This window comes from Phaenicophaeus curvirostris, chromosome 24 (assembly GCF_032191515.1).
Source record: "Phaenicophaeus curvirostris isolate KB17595 chromosome 24, BPBGC_Pcur_1.0, whole genome shotgun sequence".
Lineage (NCBI taxonomy): Eukaryota > Metazoa > Chordata > Aves > Cuculiformes > Cuculidae > Phaenicophaeus > Phaenicophaeus curvirostris.
In genome coordinates this window covers 4,382,903-4,403,762 of record NC_091415.1, presented here as the reverse complement: position 1 = coordinate 4,403,762, position 20,860 = coordinate 4,382,903, and the positions used below count along the sequence as shown (strand labels likewise).

General features: G+C 52.5%; 3 protein-coding genes across 7 annotated transcripts in view; 1 reads left to right on the top strand and 2 right to left on the bottom strand.

The window, feature by feature from the left end:
* BLTP3A (bridge-like lipid transfer protein family member 3A) overlaps positions 1–9,631 on the bottom strand; it is a 35,556-nt gene extending 25,925 nt beyond the window's left edge. For all 3 annotated transcript variants that reach the window (XR_011339053.1, XR_011339054.1, XM_069875939.1), the window contains exon 1: positions 9,524–9,631. Coding sequence is in view for 1 of the 3 variants with exons in the window: in XM_069875939.1 (XP_069732040.1) it covers positions 9,524–9,567 (44 nt within the window). In the remaining 2 variants the exon portion in view is untranslated. The remainder of the gene's footprint in view (positions 1–9,523) is intronic.
* A 1,841-nt stretch (positions 9,632–11,472) lies between these two features.
* SNRPC (small nuclear ribonucleoprotein polypeptide C) lies at positions 11,473–17,624 on the bottom strand. Its single transcript, XM_069876004.1, has 6 exons — positions 17,553–17,624; positions 16,447–16,489; positions 15,956–16,064; positions 14,543–14,632; positions 13,826–13,930; positions 11,473–11,851 (listed from the first exon to the last, which is right to left on the bottom strand). Exons 1-6 carry the CDS (start codon positions 17,558–17,560, stop codon positions 11,727–11,729), a joined length of 480 nt encoding a protein of 159 aa, XP_069732105.1. The 5' UTR covers positions 17,561–17,624; the 3' UTR covers positions 11,473–11,726.
* Positions 17,625–19,857: 2,233 nt separating this feature from the next.
* ILRUN (inflammation and lipid regulator with UBA-like and NBR1-like domains) overlaps positions 19,858–20,860 on the top strand; it is an 81,665-nt gene continuing 80,662 nt past the window's right edge. For 2 of the 3 annotated variants that reach the window (XR_011339057.1, XM_069875988.1), the window contains exon 1: positions 19,860–20,084. Coding sequence is in view for 2 of the 3 variants with exons in the window: in XM_069875988.1 (XP_069732089.1) it covers positions 19,927–20,084 (158 nt within the window). In the remaining variant the exon portion in view is untranslated. Of the gene's footprint in view, positions 20,085–20,860 lie in introns of all 3 variants that reach the window. The other variant, XM_069875987.1, reaches the window with a different exon arrangement.

Genomic DNA, 20,860 nt, shown 5'->3' with positions numbered 1-20,860 from the left:
AACGGGAGTCACACAGCACTAAGCCAATAAACCCAAAGGACAGCACTCCTTTTGAGCCAGTCGGGATTACCACCACAAAAGTCACACCAGAGAACCTTTTTCTGGGTTCTGTAGAATTGTCCCCGCAGAGTCACAAGGGCATTTTGCACCCGCATACACTTAGAGGAGCACGTATGCATCCACACGGACAACACCGCACATCCACATTCTGCCTCCTGAAGTCTCCCAGCCAGAAGCTTATCTGCTGCCCCACAACCAAATGGGCCAACACAACCATCAACATCCACAAAAAGCCTTCAAGTGGCTCAAAAGGTCTTGGTGCATCCATAATCAAGGCAGCAGGAAATACGAGCCAGAAGCTCGCTTGGGGTTGTTTAGCCTGGAGAAGAGGAGGCTGAGGGGAGACCTCATTGCTCTCTCCAACTCCCTGAAAGGAGGTTGTGGAGAGGAGGGAGCTGGGCTCTTCTCCCAAGGGACAGGGGACAGGACGAGAGGGAATGGCCTCAAGCTCCACCAGGGGAGGTTCAGGCTGGACATTAGGAAGAAATTTTTCCCAGAAAGGGTCATTGGGCAGTGGCAGAGGCTGCCCAGGGAGGTGGTTGAGTCACCTTCCCTGGAGGAGTTTAAGGGACGGGTAGACGAGGTGCTGAGGGACGTGCTTTAGTGATTGACGGGAATGGTTGGACTCAATGATCTGGTGGGTCTCTTCCAACCTGGTGATTCTATGATTCTATAGGTAGGGAAGACCTGCTAGGTCAAGGCTCTCACTGAGCCCAGAGGTCTGCAGAGAAGAGTTTTCTCTACACACCATGTTCCACTGTTTCTTTCCTCTTTAGATCACAGAATCACAGAATCACAGAATAACCAGGTTGGAAGAGACCCACCGGATCACCGAGTCCAACCGTTCCTACCAAACACTAAACCATATCCCTCAGATGATACGAGCATTCAGGCTCTCAATCAATCTTCATAAGAAGCCAATAGATAAAGTCATTAACAGCGCTGCCCTAATTTCAGGATGAGACCCTCAGTCTGCTGTAAGTGCCAACAACACCCATGTGATTTAAACCCCAGTGACAGCTTGGGCGAGGCCTAAAAGAACAATGCTCTTTACAGAAACCCTCTTCCGAGACCGTGATTTGATTTCTCTGAAGCCACATTTCATGTTTTAGATGAGGAAGGCACAGGAGCGCCAGTCTATTTCCTCAATCATCAGCTTGAATATAAATCAAAGAATGATGTCACTGCTAAAAGAACGGCTGCCCAATTCATCAGCTTGTGCTTCAAGAGGCCACAAACTCTGACTGCAAGAGGGAGTTGGGCCAAATCCGATTGCTGGTCCGCAGCCAGGCAATAATCATAAATAATAAATTTATGTTCACATTTGCAGCCGCCTGGCCACACTGTCTCCAACCAAGCAAATACACAGACTGAAAATGTCAGAGAGAATATCTGAAACCATAAAACTTCTTGTCAGATGCATCTCCATCGTCATCTCACTGCACGTGGTACAGGAATCCTCTTGTCAATAGCTTTGTATTCGCAAACCAGATTTTCTTTGGGTTAGTTAGACGAGTCCAGAGGAGGCTGCAGAGATGATGCAAGGGCTGGAGCACGTCCTGTACAAGGACAGGCTGAGAGAGTTGGGGTTGTTCAGCCTGGAGAAGAGAAGGCTGCAAGGAGACCTTAGAGCAGCTTCCAGTAGTGAAAGGAGCTCCAGAAAAGCTGGGGAGGGGCTCTGGATCAGGGAGGGCAGGGACAAGTTGAGGGGAATGGTTTTCAGCTGAAAGAGGGGAGATTGAGGTGAGATCTTAGGGAAAAAAATGTTGTCCTGGGAGGGTGGGGAGACTCCAGCCCAGGCAAGTTGTGGCTGCCCCATCCCTGGAGGGGTTCAAGGCCAGGCTGGATGGGGCTGGGAGCCCCTGATCCAGTGGGAAGTGTCCCTGCCCATGGCAGAGGGTGGGACTGGGTGGGCTTTAAGGTCCCTTCCAACCCAAACCATTCTGTGGATCCAGGATTCTCTGCCTCAGCTGCTTCTGCTGTTATTCAGTAATCACTGTCTATTGTATGTAATCACTACCTAGAGCTTAGCGCATTTATTTCTATTAATATCGTTGTTACTATGGTTATTATGTGTGAGAACTAATTAGCGGTACACCAGTGACCTTGATTTTACCTAATGACAAACATCATCTATTGGCAGAAGCAATTCTGTTGCAGATAGCAGATGGAAAAATACTCAAAAGCCAAGGAAGCCAGGAAAGAGGGGAACTTGTCAGCTGCAACCTGAAAACAGACAAGCAATATTAAGAGGCCCAGGAAAACTGTTCTTGCCTCTGTAAGGATAATAGAAAAGGAAGAGATGAAGATTTTCTGCCTTAATTTGGGACACAAATAAATAATCCAAGCAACTATGGCAGAAGGACAGAAATTAGACATGGAAAAATACTATATTCTGGCCAATATGGATTTGCTCCTTACCTAAAATCTTTCCCAGAGCCTTGTCTGGTGAGGTCTTGGAGAGGTGATTTAATGGGATTTCCATCTTCCTTGGGAAGATCTTTCTACAATCCCAAAATCTCTGTGATAGGACATTTCCCCTCAGATTAAACCTTCTTATCTCGGAAGCCAAAGAGCATGTTCATTTGGAAAAAGGGTTCATGACTGGTACAAGAAAAGGTCGCTGGCTTTGAAATACAGGAAGGCTTTCAAGAGACAGCAGCAGAAACTGTAGCTGCATGACACACGTCTGCAAATAAATGGAAATATAGTTTCGGAGGAAATAAAACTGGGCAAAGGATCAAAACTTCTGTTAAAAGGGAAGAATAGCTGCCTTGAAGACATATAGCAAGGAGAATTAAAAGCCTTTTCAGGAAGAAAAGGAGTTTTACTAACTGAAGCTTTTGGTGTAACTGCAGAGTTAATCCGAAAGGAAAAGCAGCCTTTTTTTTTTGGCAGGGGTTGAACTCCACCTCGCTGAGGAACTGTTTTACTATTTCTAGCTCATCATCTGGAAGCTCAGTAAAGTTTAAATGCCAGCTGCCCCACGCTCTGAAATCTGGAATGCAAACCCTCATTAGCTGCCAGGGAATTTCCCAAGACTAAACCTCAAATAATAACATAAGGAAGACAACTAGGAAGGAAGATATAAATAACTGCACCAGTCAGAAGTCTCACTTCCCATATTTTAAAAAATTATTCGCCCTGCAATCTGTGATTATTCAACCTGCAATCCAATCTGCATTTTTGTTTCCAACCTGCAGAAAAATAACAGGTTGTTGCAAAACTGAGATTCAGCTGAGCGGCTGCAGAGGAGGGAAAAGCTCCAGGAGCCTGGGAGAAATGAGACAAGGGGAGAAGGGTCCTGTTTAACAGCCCTTTTCCTGACTCAACACTTTGTGTGAAGAGCAGCAATAGCATGGAGAGGTTCCACGTGGCTGCAGCAGCTCTGCTAAACCTAGACACGAGGATATATCCAGTCACGTTCTCCTCCCAAGCTGCTGAAGTGCAATGTATTTTTGCTGCAATGAGAGTCTATTTAGCATTCCAGAAATAGCTCAGACTTCCCTCTCGAGCCGAGTAGCAGCAATTGGATCCCGCATCCAGCAGCTGACACGCTTCGGAACACCGACAGTTTGGTTCCTGTGGTGAACTGCAGCACAGCAACTCTGATCGTAGAGATTACTCTGTGAAAGGAAAATGCCACATCCTGCTGTGTGCACTCCCTTTGCTCACCTTCGCCTTGAACAAAGAAGTGGCAGCAGTTCATTACTCCATAACAACCCAGGGTTCCTCTTGTCCATCAAGAATTCCTCAATATTAAAATTTTAAGAGTAAAAAGCCATCATGTACTAGAAAAACAAGAGGCTCGCAAATTACTACAGTAAAGGGTTTGCACCCAGAAGCAAAGTATAGGATGACACCAAAAACCCTGGTACAGACGCTGCCTTAATTGCTTCCACAATCATGGAATCATGGAAAGGTTTGGGTTGGAAGGAGCCTCAAATTCCATCCAGTTCCACCCTCTGCCCTGGGCAGGGACACCTCCCACGGGATCAGGTTGCTCCAAGCCCCATCCAACCTGGCCTTGAACACCTCCAGGGATGGGGCAGCCACAAGCACCTTGCAGATACTGTCCCATCCAACACAGGGAATGGCAGCTATGGTCCTACGCATCTGGCAACCCAGTGCAACAGGCTGGGAATGAAACAGAGAGAAATCCCAGCAGCACTCACGCACTTCACGAGCTGAGACCTGAAGGGCCCCAGTGCACACCAGGCTCTGTTTGCAAGCACGGCTCTGGCAGAGATAAAGCCACCAGCCCCAGATCCACACATTCGTGTTCTGTGAGTCGTTATCAGCTCGGCCAGCTGCCTGGCGGCTGAAGTGTCGCACTCCTCCCTCTGCAGACAGGCCCTTTCCCACACTGGTTTTACTCTGTATTTTCTCAACTATAACATAGGTGTTACCCAGATGCTTTTCCTCTCCCATTTCTCCTTTGCTTCCTTCTCACTCTTCGCTCAAAAATTCCTCCTCAGCTCCTTTCTCCAGGGCTCCTTTCAAAGCTGGATAACCTAATCATATAACAGTTTGGGTTGGTAGGGACCATAAAGATCATTCAGTTCCAACTCCCCTGCCATGGGCAGGGACACCTCCCACTGGGTCAGGGGCTCCAAGCCCCATCCAACGTGGCCTTGAACCCCTCCAGGGATGGGGCAGCCACCGCTGCTCTGGGGAACCTCAGCCAGGGCCTCCTCACTCTCATAGTGAAGAAATTCCTCCTTATGTCTAGTCTAAATCTGCCCCTCTCCAGTTTAAACCCATTGCTCCTTGTCCTATCACCACAAGCCTTTGTGAACAGTCCCTCCCCAGCTTTCTTGTAGCCCTTTCAGGTACCAGACGGTTGCTCCTTCTCCTGCCTCAAATCTGTTCCCAAACCCCAGCTCCTCCGCTGACACAAGCTTTTACTCCTTCCAGAGGCTCTGACTCAGTGGCTCTCCCACATCAGCCCTTTGGAACTGGCACAAACAAAACTATTATGTGATTATTTTCTCCACCTCGCTTTTATTCTTTCTTTCCAAACAGGACTATGCGTGGCATTTCCTCTGGAAACCATGCAATGTGCACAATCCAATGGTCTGTTAGCGTCTCTTACTCCACAAGCTCATGTGTTTTGACACACTTAACAGCAGAAAATGTCACAAAGCAGCTGTCAGATGCAGCAGTAACAACTTGCTAATGAAAATCAATAAACATTATTTTGATGAGGATTTACACTGCCATGCTGAGAACTCAAATCCTAATGAGTTCTATTAGGGAAGTTTGGGCAGTTTGCCTTGCCTCAGTTTCCCAGTTTCCCACCTCCACAATACTCTGAGATCAAGTATCTCCTACGGCTGCACCACAAACCATTTAAAGAGAAAGAGAGAACAAAAAGTGGCTACTTTCAAACAAAACCAGGAAGAGGAAAGGTAAGTAACTTCTTATTTTAAGGCACAGATGTACTTCCATGAATAATGACTGCCTGGAAACCACAGCTGAAGTGCTGCTCCTCTTGTACAGCCTCGGTGGAGTTCAAACCACAGAATCATGGAATTGTTAAGGTTGGAAAAGACCTTTAAATTCACCCAGCCCAACCCCACCGTGTCTACTAAGCCATGTCCCGAAGCGCCATAGCCACATGGTTTTTGAACTCCTCCAAGGATGGAGACTCCCTCACTGCCCTGGGCAGCCTCTGCCAGGGCTTCACCACTCTTGCAGTAAAGAAATTGTTCCAAATATCCAGACTAACCCTCCCCTGGCACAACTTGAGACCATTTCCTCTTATCCTATTGCTTGTCATTTGGGAGAAGAGGTCAGGTTGAGGTTCACACACAGCGTGCAGCCGAGGTTTTGGACAGCTGGGAAGGAGAATCCTTTGCCCCAGCTACCAGTGGCCAACGTTTGGGAATAAACACCCTCCTGCCGACTGCCACCATGAACCAGCGCAGAAGAACCAAAAACTGAAACCACCTCATCTGTTTTCCTTTCACAGCTAAATATAGGGCAAGAGAGTGAAAAGCACAGATGGTGAAAACACCGCAAGTTTTGGATTCTTCTGCTCTAGGAATTTAAGCTGCTGAGGCTCAACACAGGCTAAGCCTTCTGAAATCCACTCATAACTCCGCTGTGTCACCGGCAGCAAAGCCCAGCTTTACAGCTCACCACAAGCGACCACTGTCATCCTATCAGACATGTGATGCGCTTAATCTGAACAGCTGGTGTGAAATAACCCTTTCACATTTCCCCAATCTTGCTGTCTCTCATGACCCTTCCTCGCAAATTTCCACAGAGAAAAGGAACAAAAACGGCTAAAAGGCTTCAAATGAAGATATAACAAGAGAAACAAGGAATTATTTCATATGCAAATGGAAAGCAGAAAATAAAGGCAGCTTCCTGATTCAGCAGCAAAATTCTTACAAGCAAATGAGCATCACTGAGAGACCCAAAGGAGCATGAAGCTGAGGAGTGGAGAGGAATCAAAACCAGAATGGAAAACAACTTTTTTATAAATTAACCTGTGTTGGAAATGCCTTTCTGAAAAACATCCACAATGTGTACACAAGAGAGGGGCAGAACCAGAGCAACCACCCAGAATCACGAAGTCCAGATAGTCAGAAAACAGGTAAAGCTCCAGAAATGTTCCTGACTCCCTGTTCTGCCTGGAACTGCACAGAGGAGACACTGCTGAACGCCAACATCTGCCACAACTGGAGGGGGGAAGAGGGCCCTGGAGCAGGAACACATTCTAAAAGCCCAAGGTGAGAGCAACTGAAAAGGAATTAAGTAAAAATCAGCACAACAAATGTATTTAAATAAAGAAAATTATCCATAAGAACAACACCCTCTCTTTCATCCTAGGAGGAGTGGTACCTAGGAATAAAGCCCAGCTCTATTTCAGCCTCCATTAGTAACTGCTCTCACCCATCACTCCTCATTATAAATCCTTCAGTGCTTCCTGACAAGAAGACTGAATCCATAACGAGTACAACGCGCCGATTTGAGGGGGAACTAGACAGAAAGCTTGAAGATTTGAGATGTCAGGTCTAGCGGAAATTCGTTTAAATTAGAGCACTGAGCAGATCAAGCAGTGGGGTTTATTACGCTCCTTTTTGTGACAGTGCCTCGAAAGCCGGAGTGCTGAGAAACCTGTGACTCAGAACCGCCACAGTTACTTCATTGAGGAGATTGCTCGCTCAAAGTTTTCAGGAATTCTTCTGAAGTTCTAGAAACTCTTGAGATTTACAACCAGCCTCGTAAAGCCAGGATGCACGGGTCTCAACTCCTTGCTCCAGCACTGACACCACGTAAGCTCAAACAATTCACCTCAGGCTCCTTGCTTTGTAGCTGAGCTTCTCTACCAGTTAAAATGGAAAGGTCTGCTGCTCATAAAGGACTGTGAACTGCTGTGCCTTCCCCAGTGTCCTCAGAGACATGCCACCTTCATATTTCATCATATTTTTCTGATCTTTCAGCAGCACAGAAGGAGGATGTGCCTGAACCCAGGAGATAACGCAAGAACCACTACCTCTCATGCAGCTCTTTCCTTTTGAATGAGTGGGGAAACTAAGGCACCACAGTTTTACAGAATCACAGGATCATTAAGGTTGGAAAAGACCTCTAAATGCATCCAGTCCAACCGTCAGCCCGACCCCACTGTGCCAGCTATCTCCAGGAGCCACAGCCACAGTTTTTCAACCCCTCCAGAGATGGGGACTCCACCACTGCCCTCGGCAGCCTCTGCCAGTGCCTCACCATGCTTTCCATAAAGACATCTTTCCTAATACACAATCTAACCCTCCCCTGGCGCAACTTGAGGCCATTTCCTCTCATCCCATCCCTTGTTAGGGGGGAGAAGAGCCCAGCACCTGCTTAGCTCCAGCTTCCTCTCCAGGAGCTGCAGACAGCAATGAAGTCTCCCCTCAGCCTCCTCTTCTCCAGGCTAAACAGCCCCAGGGCCCTCAGCCGCTCCTACAATCCCTGAGTTCCAGCCCCTTCCCCAGCTGTGTTCCCTTCTCCAGACATGCTCCAGCCCCTCAATGTCCTTCTTGGAGTGAGGGGCCAAAACTGAACCCAGGATTTGAGGTGCAGCGTCCCCAGCGCCAAGTCCAGGGGTCGATCCCCTTCCGGCTCCTCCATGGCTGATCCAAGCCAGGATGCCGTTGGCCACCTTGGCCACTACTGGCTTATGTTCAGCCACTGTTGACCAGCACCCCCAGGGCCTCCTCTGCCCAAGGTCAGCCCCCTGGTTGGTGGCAGAGCCGCAGCCCCCTCAGAGCCCCCCTCAGGCTCCCCCCAAGGCCCTAAGACCCACCCATGTGTCCAGGAGCTCTGCAGCCCCCAGACCCTCAGACATCCTTGGATCTCAAGACACCCCCCCTCAAGCCCTCAGAGCCCCTTCCCAGGTCCCAAGGCCCCTCCAGGGCCCCAGACTCCAAGAAAGCCCCCCTCTCCGAGCCCCAAGACTCCCCAGACCTGGCAGCTCCACAGTGCCCAGGCCCTCTGACACCCTAGACTTCAAAACAGGGCTCCTAGACCCTCAACGCCCCCCTTCCAGACTCCAAGACCGCCCTTCCCCCTGCGCTGAGAGCCTCCAGGTTTCCTCCCAGGTCCCAAGAACCACCCTGCAATGGCCCCAGGCCTGGCAGCTCCACAGCCCCCAGGCCCTCAGACACCCTTGGACCACAAGACCCTCCCCAGGCCCACAGCTCCCCCTTCAATTGCCCCAAGATCCCCCCAGGCCCTCAGTTTCTCATCCATGGTCCCAAGTCACTCCCCACCCATGGCCCCAAGACCCCCCAGGCCCACAGTTCCCCCCCAACAGACCCTCAAAGCTCCCCCTAAGCCTACACTTTCACCATCTATGATGCCAAGATACCCCCCCACTGCCCTAAGACCCTCCAGACCCATAGTTTCCCCCCTCAGACTTTCAAAGCACCCCCCCCCCATGGCCCCAACACTCCCCTGAACCCACAGCCCCCCCCATGGCCCCAAGAACACCAGGACGCAGTTTCCCCCCTCCCGGGCCCTCAAACACCCCTTCCCTTGGCCCCAAGACGCCCCAAACCTGCATTTCCCCCCCTCAGACCTGTTTTTTCCCCCCTAGACCCACAGTTCCCCCCCAGACCCTCAAACACCCCTTCCCTTGGCCCCAAGCCCCCCATACCCTGCATTTCTCCGCCTCAGACCCACAGTTTCTCCCCCAGATGCTCAAACACCCCTTCCCTTGGCCCCAAGACCCCCCCAAACCTGCATTTCTCCGCCTCAGACCCACAGTTCCCACCCCCAGACCTGCTTTTCCCCCCCAGACCCTCAAACACCCCCTCCCTCAGCCCCAAGACCCCCCCCAGACCCATATTCCCCCCCCCCCCATACACTCAAAGCCCACGGACCCCAGCACCGCCCCCCCCGGCTGCGCACAGAGGAGGAGAAGGAAGAGGAGGAGGAGGAGGGGGGGGGAAAGAGGGGGAGGAAGGGCCCTCACCGCGAAAGGTGCTTGAGGATCTGCTTCTTGATGATGCCGGCCATGCCGCGAGGCGGCGGCGCTCAGAGCCGCGGGGACGGCCTCGCCATGGCCCCGCCCCGGGCCGGGAGGGAGAGGGCAGTGGGAGAGCCCCAAGGCAGCTTCCAGCGCTGAAAAGGGGCTCCAGGAAAGCTGGGGAGGGGCTCTGGACCAGGGAGGGCAGGGACAGGGCGAGGGGCGTGGTTTGGAGCTGAAGGAGGGGAGGTTGAGATCATATAGTTGGAGCTGAAACGCCAGATCCACCCCCTCCCACTGGGTCAGGGGCTCCCAGCCCCATCCAACCTGGCCTTGAACCCCTCCAGGGATGGGGCAGCCACCACTGCTCTGGGCAACCTGTTCCAGGGCCTCCCCACCCTCATACTGAAGAAATCTTCTTCATGTCTAGTCTAAATCTGCCCTTCTCCATTTACACCCATTGCCCCTCATCCCATCACCACAAGCTTTTGTAAACAGCCCCTCCTCAGCTTTCTTGGAGCCCCTTCAGGTGCTGGAAGATCGCTTTAAGATCTCCTCAGAGCCTTCTCTTCTCCAGGCTGAACAACCCCAACTCTCTCAGCCTGTCCTCATATGGGAAGCTCTCCAGCCCTCTGATCATCTTTGTAGCCTCCTCTGGACCCGCTCCAACAGCTCCATCGTCTTCTTATGTTGAGGATTCCAGAACTGGACACAATCCTCCAGATGGTCTCACGAGAGAGGAGCAGAGGGGCAGAATCCCCTCGCTCGCCCTGCTGGCCACGCTGCTTTGGACGCAGCCCAGGACACGGTTGGTTTCTGGGCTGTGAGCAACGTTGCCGGCTCACGTCGAGCTTCTCATCCACCAGCACCCCAAGTCCTTCTCCTCAGGGCTGCTCTCAATCACATCATCCCCCAGCCTGTACTGAAACCAGGGATTGTCCCGACCCAGGTGCAAGACCTTGCACTTAGCCTTGTTGAACCTCATGAGGCTCTCACAGACCCACCTCTCCAGCCTGTCCAGGTCCCTCTGGCTGACCTCCTGTCCTTCTGGTGTGGCAACTATCAGATGTCTTGACACCGCATTCTCTGCAGGAGACAAGGGAAAGCACACAAGCTCCTAAAAATACAGTCTCCTCCAAATAATTGGACTATGCCATCCCATAGCAGAGAGCGACTCGGAAAAAGAGCCCTCACAGCCCTGCTAACCGAACAGTTTAAGATGAAAATCACACCCAAGCTTCCATCTTAGATGCAAACTCGTCCAGAATGAGCCAAGCACTTCTGCAGACAAATGGATGGCAACGAAAACGCACAGCATGGCTGCTTATTCAAACAGAATAAATTCCTTTAATTCAGCTGGGATGGTGCTCCTGCCCCACACACAGTTTGTGGAAAGCAAAATCCTTTTAAACTGAAGGGCATGGGATATGGTTTCAACACCACATCCCTTTGTGTTATGGAGGGAACCAAGAGTGAGTATCTACTGACACAACAACGGAATTGGATGTATCCACACAACGTCCCAGAAAATGGGAATTGCTGTATTGGAAAAGCAGAAATACTTTCAGCACCATCAAACCAGTAAGTTACTGCAAGAAGCAGCCTTTTAACAGCATCACTTTGCTTCCCTCAGTGGAGAATCAACATTTTATTAAATTAAACCTGATTTGTGCTAGTGAAGTCACTTAATATTGCAGAATCTCCAAGTAGAGATACAGCTGCCGTCTTTTCTGGTGCCACTGTTTTTGTTTTTAATTAAACCCATGCATACTTGCTGTTTTGAAGCAAGAATTCAAAATGCAGCTGGTAAAACACCCCTCCAGGGGTCTGACATGGAAAAGAGAGAACTTAAGGACTGAGGAGAAAAAAAAACTACAAAATTCTGCACCAGACAGGTAGAGAGGGAGCAACAGACACCAACATCTTTCTGCCAGGCAGAAAACCCACACACAGAATAAGGCTGTAAACCAGCCTCTATGTTTTATTGTTTTACAACTCGTTGGGGAGAAAAAAAACCAAAGAAACCCACCCCAAAAAACACAGAGCAGGTACAAAAGCATCAGTCCGGTGCGCATCTAGGTCAAACCATCTGCAGTAACAGCAGATCTACACACTGGTTTAATACAACATCCTAGGGACACGGGTCTGTGGCATTTTAGAACAGGAAGGAGCGTAATACAAAGAAGAAAGGGTAGGTCTGTTTCCGCCTTTATCTGTCTGGACGGGTCATTCCTGGCCTGGTTGGCACCATCATGGGTCTGGAGGGTGGTCTCATCATCGGGGGCCCCGGCATCATCGGCATGTGTCCTCCCATGGGTGGCCTCATCCCAGGAGCTGTGAGGGGAAAGAGAGGAGGTCAGGGAAGAGCCCTCAGGAGCAGCAAGTGCCGAGTCACATCGACGCAGCGTGCCGGTTCTCTCCCCCGTTCTCCAAGGAACTTCCATTCTACAAGTGTCTAAGCTCTGATCTGGAAGTTGGGGCTGAGATGGATTACACCTCCCTGAAGGATATTAACAATTAGTTGAGGAAGAATTGAATCCTGGGGTATCTACCCACTTTCGACAATATTCTCTGCAAATTATTTTCAACTGTTCAGAGAGACCCTGGCTTACACTGCTGAATTCATTGGGAAAGGAGTTAAATCCTCCAGCTGAGTGTGTTCAAAAAAGTCTGGTGTGCTCCTCACAGCTGGGTGATGGCATTAAAGCAAAGCAAGGGTTCTGCTAAAAACCGTTGGAATAATTGTGTCCATCCAACTCCATTATTTTCATGCAGCAAAACCACCGCCTAATATCACAGATTATCAGGGATTTTATGCCTTTAAAAAACACCTAAAGAAGAGTTTCTACCAGTAATACAATAATTGCCAAGACACTTCACTACTTTTAGCGTGCGTGTGTGGGTTCCTTTAGATTTGTTCCAGTAAAAGCTTCAGTAAGATGTCCTCAGAGAATCCTTCAAATGCCAGTAAGCTCAAAGCAGAATGGATCAAAGACATTTCAGTTTGCCTTTACAATGCTGAAAAAAGCCTTTTTAAGGCATGTCATTTCTCTGGAACACATTATCTTGAGGCACTTTAAACAATAAAACTCATTCAGTGCTGAAATGTACCCTTGTACAAAAACGTAAGCACTACAGACACAGAATCCCTCAACAACTATAAATTGTACTGCTAAGAACAGAGGCTGAACAGTTACAATTAACCAGAGCGATAATTTCAGTTGTACGGAAGGACCAGCAACTCTCAGCAAGTAGTAAATGCGCTTGAATTAGCAGTTGTACGATTTTTTATGTCTCACCATGTGTATGTAGCACATGCAAACTGAAATATTTACCCAGCCTGATGCTTGGGGCTGTCCAGCAGGCTGTGTCTAACACAACGGCTTAAGTGTCACGAGCTAGAACCTCATATGAACCACTATCACCAACACCCAATACCGCAGCCACTTCACACCTTCTGCTCAGCTGCTTCCACAACTATGGCCCAGTGAGATGGAAAATATCATGGAATCATGGATTGGGTTGGACCTTAGAGCCCACAGTTCCACCCCCTGCCATGGGCAGGGACACCTCCCACTGGATCAGGGGCTCCAAGCCCCATCCAACCTGGCCTTGAACACCTCCAGGATGGGGCAGCCACAACTTCTCTGAGCAACCTGGGCCAGGGCCTCCCCACCCTCACAGAAAAAAACATTTCTTCCCAAGATTTCATCTCAATCTCCCCTCTTTCAGCTGAAAACTGTTTCCCTTCATCCTACCCCCGCCCTCCCTGATTCAGAGTCCCTCCCCAGCTTTCCTGGAGCCCCTTTCAGTACTGGAAGCTGCTCTAAAGGGTCCCTAGAGCCTTCTCTTCTCCAGGCTGAACAACCCCAACTCTCTCATCCTGTTCCTGCACAGGAGGCGCTCTAGTCCTTAGATCATCTCTGTAGCCTCCTTGGGCCCCGCTAACAGCTCCATATTCTCCCTGTGCTGAGGGCTCCAGAGCTGGATGCAGGGCTCCAGGTGGGGTCCCACCAGAGTGGAGCAGAGGGGCAGAACCCCCTCCCTCCCTGCTGGTCCCACTGCTGTGGATGCAGCCCAAGATATGTGCACATTGCCAGTTCACATCCAACTTCTCATCCACTCACACCCACAAGTCCTCCTCAGGGCTAACATCAATGCATTCTCTGCCCAGCCGGGATCTGTGCTTGGCATTGCTGCAACCCAAGTGTAGAACCTCGCCCTTGGCCTTGTTAAATAGAACCCAAACACCCTGCAAACCAGACCTCACAGCACCAGAGTCCGAGCTCTTCCCCTTTCCAGACTTACCAGGCCCAACTGGCATCATTCCCGGCGGCGGCGGGCCCATCATCGGCATCATGGGTGGTCCCCCCATATGAGGGGCCGGCATCATGCCAGGCCGAGGGGGGCCAGCTGAGAGCAAACACAAACTCATTATACATCCAGCCACAAAGCACAAAGCAAAGGAGTTATTAAACTTCACAGGATACTTTAGTCATTAATGCGTGTCAGGTTGCTTTGTGACTGCCTGCCTGCATTTCAGTTTGGACTCCGGGTGCCACAAAGCGAAGCAGAGCAGGAATATCCTTGCTCTTATTCCCAATTTTGCCCACTGAACGGAGATGACAACTAGTGCCAGCAGCCAGGCTCCAAGCCGAAAAGGAGCTCAGCCATTTGCCAGCTGAAGTGCGGAAGAAAGTTATCAATCTTATTCTGGTTTTAATATAAACCCCATGCTGAAAGTGTTAATGAAGCTCTCTACACAGCAGCTACTGAGAAATGAAGAGATGAAGAGGCACACACTTCAATAAACATGCTCCACATGACTAAAATACAACAAACTAAAGATTTAGATGATTGCTGAAACACTCTCACAAGGCATTCTCTTACATGTTGGTATCCACAAGCTCAAAATATCTTAGCTTGCTTGAAAACCAAAAGGAATTTTCTTTACAAGCCCAGGAAACATGCAACACAGCTCGAGACGGCTGCTATCCCAACCCAAACTGTCTGGCTCAGACTTACGGATGCTGGGAGGAGGCGGTATCATGGCTCCCGCGGGAGGTGGTGCCGAGAACGGGGTAGGTGGAATTTTCCCTTGCTGAAATGCAGCCGCTACATTGGGGGGGAAAAGAAAAAAAAACAAAAGGAAAGAAAGAATCCCAGGAAAAAAAAAAACCAGTTACTAGGCAGAGGAAGCTCCTGCGTCAATCCTGCTTCTCATGCCACGCGGTCAGTGAACGCTCCACGTCATGCTGCGCGCTCAGGTGTTCTAACTCCGGAACAAATCCCTGGTTTATCCTGCTTGTCATGATGGAAGCACCTGATATTCTTGAAGACAATTATGATAGTAATTACTCCAGCTGAGGCTAGAGAGCTCCTTGATGAATTTCACACGGGAAGGCGGATGGCAGGGAAAACACATGGCGCGATTCGCAGCTGCAGCTTTCACCTGGGATCACTGGTAAAGACATGCTGTGTGGAAATGGGAATGACACAGGCAACAAAAAGCATGAAAACCACTTTATGTGAAAGGGAGGAGGAATTCAAAAGACTGGAATTGACTGGAAGGAAGGGAAAGTTGTGAAAGTTGGAAGGCTGACAAAAGGAAATGGGATGAAGCCACATCAGGGGAAATTCAGATTGGACATCAGGGAAAGGCTCTTCACTGAGAAGAAGCTGCTTTGTCACTGAACAGGCTCTGTGGGGAAGCAGTCGTGGCCCCAGGCCTGCCAGAGCTCACTGAGTGTCTCTACAAGGCTCTTATTCATACAGCTTGGTTTTAGTCCTGTGAGAAGCAGGGAGTTAGACTTGATGATCCTTCTGGGTCCCTTTTGACCCAAGGTATTCTAAGATTCTATAATCTAGAGAAAGGTGCCACAAAGTTAACCTGGCATTTGTATTTCTTTTTGCAAAGAACTGTTATCCAGAGGAAAACTGAGAGGAGAGCCCTGCTGTAAACTGTCAGAGGAAAGTCTTCGTACTTTATTCAAGCCTTTAATAGCAAAGGGGAGGGGGGAAACCAATATCCCTAGAGAACTGAGAACATTTAAAAAAAATTAGGAACAATTCACACATTTAAATGTCTATTTTCCTGCCTTTGGATTTCCTATTTATGCTCTTTATATGAGCTTGCATGAACACAGGCCATCACCAGCCGCACTAAAGGAGGCGGCATCTTGAACCCTCTCATCCACAGCAACGCAGCAAATGCCTTGCAACAACCCCTCAGGCAGAGCCCCCGGGCTCCCGCAGGGAAGCCCACATCTCCACAAATTCCAGATTCAAATTCCAAGTGAAGCTTTTGCTCAGGATTCACAGAGCAAGGACTCGCCGAGGAAACAGGGAAGAATCAGTGTGGGAGAAGGGAAGAAAAGCAGCAAGAGGAACGACAGGGAGAAAGAGATGGGAGAGCAATCACAGAAAGATTAGCCTTACTTGTTTTATCAATCAGGCTCTGAGCTTGCTCTTCCATCCATTTTTGATAGTAGTCCTTCACATTCTCTTTGTGTTTTCGCCCGCTGCAGTGGGTTTTTCTCACAGAGGGCTGCAAAAGTGCATGTAAACCCAAAGTTTACTGGGAACTCCCATATAATTTTAAACTCATGCTGTTTAGCAGTATAGAAGAGGCTGGTTTCTGTGTGTGGTCAAACAATGGGTAATGTATGAAACCCTTAGATATAAATTAAGCCATCTGCCTCCTGCTAACTCATTCCAACACTCACTGGCAGCCCTGAGCACGGGCTGCCCTTGGCTGCTGATTGCCCCGACACCCAAATTCCTCCTGTTCTCATTGTTTTTTGAGAAGAAGCTGGAGAGAACAAGTGGAACGCCATAATATTTCAAGTAACCTGGTTTTTGCCAATGTAAGTTTTATTTAAATGCTATTGATACAATAGAAAAACTAATGCAAGAGATTCAGCACCTACCGAGTCATGGGTGAGGTATGTATCACAGTAATCACAGTAAAACCTGATGAGGGAAAACTCTCATTATTAAGATACTGTTTTAAAACACAAAAAAAAAAAAGCTGATGCCCTGGGCTCTGCTTATCAGCACCCCAGCTGCACCCTGGACACCCCACACTCCTTCCACACCTCTCAAGGTCTGAACAGCCTGGCGGGGTCACCAAACTCTGCCTTGGGGAGCAACAGGCCCCCTCTCTCCCCACCCAGACCACAACCCCTCGCCTCAGCTTCAACTCCCAGCCTGGGCACCTGCTTATCCCAGAGCCAGCTCCCCTGGCCCTGGCTCCAGTCCTCAGCCCTTGTCCTCCCCTTGCCCCAACTCCCCTTGCTCCATCCCTGTTACCTTCAGGCCCAGCTCCCACTTCTACCCTCCTTTCTGGGCTCAGCTCCCCTTGTCCCCGTCCCAGCTCTCCCCTGCCCTTGTTCCTCCCACCCCCACTGTCTCCCACCATCCCAGTCGCAGCTGCTTTTGCTCCTGCTCTCCCCGACTACCCCCACTCCTTTCTGTCCCGCTGTCCCCTGCCTGGTTTAACCCCTGGCCTCAGCCCCAGCTCTCTCCTGCCCCAGCTGTTGCCCCACGTCCCCCTCCCTCCCCTCACCCCAGGTCCAGCCGCTTTCATTCCTGCTCTCCCCTGCCTTCTGGCTCCCCGCCGTGCCCTGGGCCATCCTCCCCCTCATCCCTATGCTGGTTCCTTTCATCCCCGGTGTGTCCCCCGGGCCCGGGCCCGACTTTTCCCTCTCCCTTCACCTCGACTGACCCTTTTCTGAACCAGACCCGGCTCTCCCCTGCCCCAGCTCCTTTCCCCCCAGTACCTCCCACCCTGCTCCTCCTCCTGCCCGGTTCCCCTTGACCCAGCACCCCCTCATCCCCGTCTCGGCCTATTTCATCCTCGCTGCCCCCCCATCCCTCCAGCCCCCTGACAACCCCCGCCCCGGCGCCCCCTTCCTCCCCCCGGCCCGGCTCCCCCGCTTCATCCCCCTCATCCTAGCTACTCCCCTTCGCCCTCGTCCCCCTCCCCGGCGCCCCCTCTCGCCTCTCCCCCCGCCCCGGTCCCGCCGCCCCTTACTTAGGCATGGCTCTCCCCGCGCGCCACCGCCCGGAAGTGACGCAATCACGCAGCGACGCACAGCGTGGCGACACCTCGCGCCGCTTGACCCTCGGCGGCTTCCGTACCGCTGCAGCTCCCGCCCCATCAACCCACCCACCCCCCCCCGTAAAGCAGCCAATTGACGCCAAAACCCACTTTATTGACATTAAAACCGCAGCGGGGAGCAGACACCTTGCCGCCACCTCTTGTTCTCGCCCAGGGAGCGGAGCCTCGCGCCCAGCAGCGAGGGAGGGGAGAGTTGCATTGCGTCACGTGACGCAGCAGCGCCCCCCCCACCGCGAAGGGGGGAGCTAGGTGCGTGCGGTCACGTGACGCGGTATAGCCACGCCCACCCCCGCGGGGATAGTTTGCGTAAGGTCACGTGACGCGGCATAGCCACGCCCACCCCGCGGGGATAGTTTACGTAAGGTCACGTGACACAAAACGCGCGCCCTCTATGCAAATTTCACCCCCGGAGGCGCCGCCCACGCGTGCAAACGAGCTGTGTGCTAATGAGCTCTGTGCAAATGAGCGGGTGAAGCGGGAGCTGCGTGGTTTCAAAACGGCTTTTACAGCAGCAGAAACTGCCCCTAAATGCGTTAAGTGACGCGATGGGGGCATGGCTCATGTGTACTGCGATGCAGACGGAAGGATGGAGTGCGCCCGTGGCCCCTCGGTGGTGACGCCAAGCTGAGCGGTGACGTTGGCACCCTCTGAGGGACGAGGTGGCATCCAAAAGGACCTGGGCAGGCTGGAGAGCTGGGACTCTGTGAGCTTCCTGAGGTTCCACAATGCCAAGGGCAAAGTCCCACATCTAGGTCAGGGCAATCCCAAAGACAGGCTGGGCTAAGAGCAGCCCTGAGGAGAAGGGCTTGGGGTGCTGGTTGATGAGATGCTGGACATGAGCTGGGTATGTGTATTCACAGCCCAGAAACCAAATGCGTGCCGGGCTGCATCCAGAGCAGTGTGACCTGCAGGCGAGGGAGGGGATTCTGCCCCTCTGCTCTGGTTGGACCAAACCTGGGGTCCTGCCTTGAGCTCTGGAGTACTCAGCACAGGAAGGACATGGAGCTGTGGGGACAGGACCTGAGGAGGCCACGGAGGTGAATTGAGGAGTGGAGCACAGGTTGAGAGAGTTGGAGTTGTTCAGCCTGGAGAAGAGAAGGCTCCAGAGAGAACTTAGAGCAGCTTCCAGTAATGGAAAGGGCTCCAGGAAAGCTGGTGAGGGGCTCTGGATCAGGGAGGGCAGGGATAGGATGAGGGAGAACGGTTTTCAGCTGCAAGAGAGGAAATTGAGATGAGATCTTGGGGAGAAATGTTTTGCTGTGAGGGTGGGGAGGCCAAGGCCCAGGTTTCCCAGAGCAGGGGTGGCTGCCCCATCCCTGGAGGGGTTCAAGGCCAGCTTGGATGGGGCTTGGAGCCCCTGATCCAGTGGGAGGTGTCCCTGCCCCTGGCAGGGGTGGAACTGGATGGGCTTTGAGGTCCTTTCCAACTCAAACCATGATTCCGTGATCATTCGTCAATTGGTCCTATTTCAACCCCTAACCACTCGCCAGTCCTTCTCCCAAATTAATGCAGTTAATTAAATCTCCCACCCAACCCAAGGCCTGGCTCCACTGACCCCAGCAGCACAAACACCTGATTTGCATATTAGGCCACGCCCACACCGCACACACCCCCGTTCTAAGGCCCCGCCCCTTTAACGAGGCCACGCCCACTGGTCATACAACTTCCGCCTAAAGCCCCGCCCTATGAGAGAAGACCACGCCCATTTAGTAGAAAACCACGCCCACCAATTAAGCCACGCCCCCTTCTCGGTGTCATAACCTACATACCCCGCCTACACTGCTATGAGACCACGCCCATTCATTTAAGCCCCGCCCACCGCCCTGTACCCAGTCTCTTAAGCCACGCCTCTTCCCCGCAGGCCACGCCCCACCATTCGCTAATCCCCGCTCTCTCTAGTCAAGCCACGCCCCCAGCCCATAGACCACGCCCGCCACCCTTAGCCCCGCCCGCCCGCGCTGGACGCACCCACCAAGCCGCGCCTCTCCCTCTAAACCACGCCCCCTTTCCATATTAGACCACGCCCCCCCGCTGTTACACCCCCCGGTGCTCCCTTAAGCCCCGCCCCCCGCCTCGCGCCGAGGCGCCGCGGCCCCGCCCGGCGCCAGCGCGGTGACGTCACAGCCCGCGTGCCCCCGGCGGCGCGTGCGCGGTGCCCGCGGCCGTTGGCGTCGCGCGCGCCCCCCCCCCCCCAACTGTCTTCCCCAACCCCCCCCCTCGCTATCTCCCCCGTCGTTCCACTCCATGAGGCACTGAGGGCAGCGGCCCCCGCCGCCGGAGCAGCGCCATGGAGGGCATGGACGTGGACCTGGACGCGGAGCTGATGCAGAAGTTCAGCTGCCTGGGCACCACCGACAAGGACGTGCTCATCGGCGAGTTCCAGCGCCTGCTCGGCTTCCAGCTCAGCCCCGCCGGCTGCGCCTTCTTCCTCGACATGACTAACTGGTGAGGGGACGGGGAAGGGCGCCGAGGGGCCCTGGGCCTCGGGGGGAACGAGAGGTGGGAGAGCCGAGAGCCTTGAGGGGGTTAGGGGCGGGTAGAGGGCTTGTGGGCCTTGGGAAGGCCGAGTTGGGGTCTCTGAGGGGGTTGGAGGCCTCGGGGAAGGCTGAGTTGGGGAGCTTTGAGGGGGTTGGGGGGCACCATAGGGGTTGGGAGCCTCGGGGAGGGCCGAGTTGGGCGGCTCTGAGGAGGCTGGGGGCGCTCAGAGAGGGCTGGGGGGCTGTGAAGCCGTTGGAGGCCTCGGGGAAGGCCGAGTTGGGGAGCTTTGAGGGGGTTGGGGGTTGTGAAGCCGTTGGAGGCCTCGGGGAAGGCCGAGTTGGGGAGCTTTGAGGGGGTTGGGGGTTGTGAAGCCGTTGGAGGCCTCGGGGAAGGCCGAGTTGGGGAGCTTTGAGGGGGTTGGGGGTTGTGAAGCCGTTGGAGGCCTCGGGGAAGGCCGAGTTGGGCGGCTCTGAGGAGCCGGGGGGGTGCTTAGAGAGGGTTGGGGGGCTGTGAAGGCGTTGGGGGCCTCGGGAAAGGCCGAGTTGGGGGGATCTGAGGGGGCTGAGAGTGCTCTGAGGAGGTTGGGGAGCTGTGAAGGGGTTGGAGGGTCGAATTGAGGGGCTCTGAGGGGCTTGAGGGGGCTGGAGGGAGCTCTGAGAGGATTGGGTGGCTCAAGGAGGGCTGGGTTGTGGGGCCTCTGAGGAGGCTAGGGGGGCTCTGAGGGGGTTGGGGGGGTCTCTGAG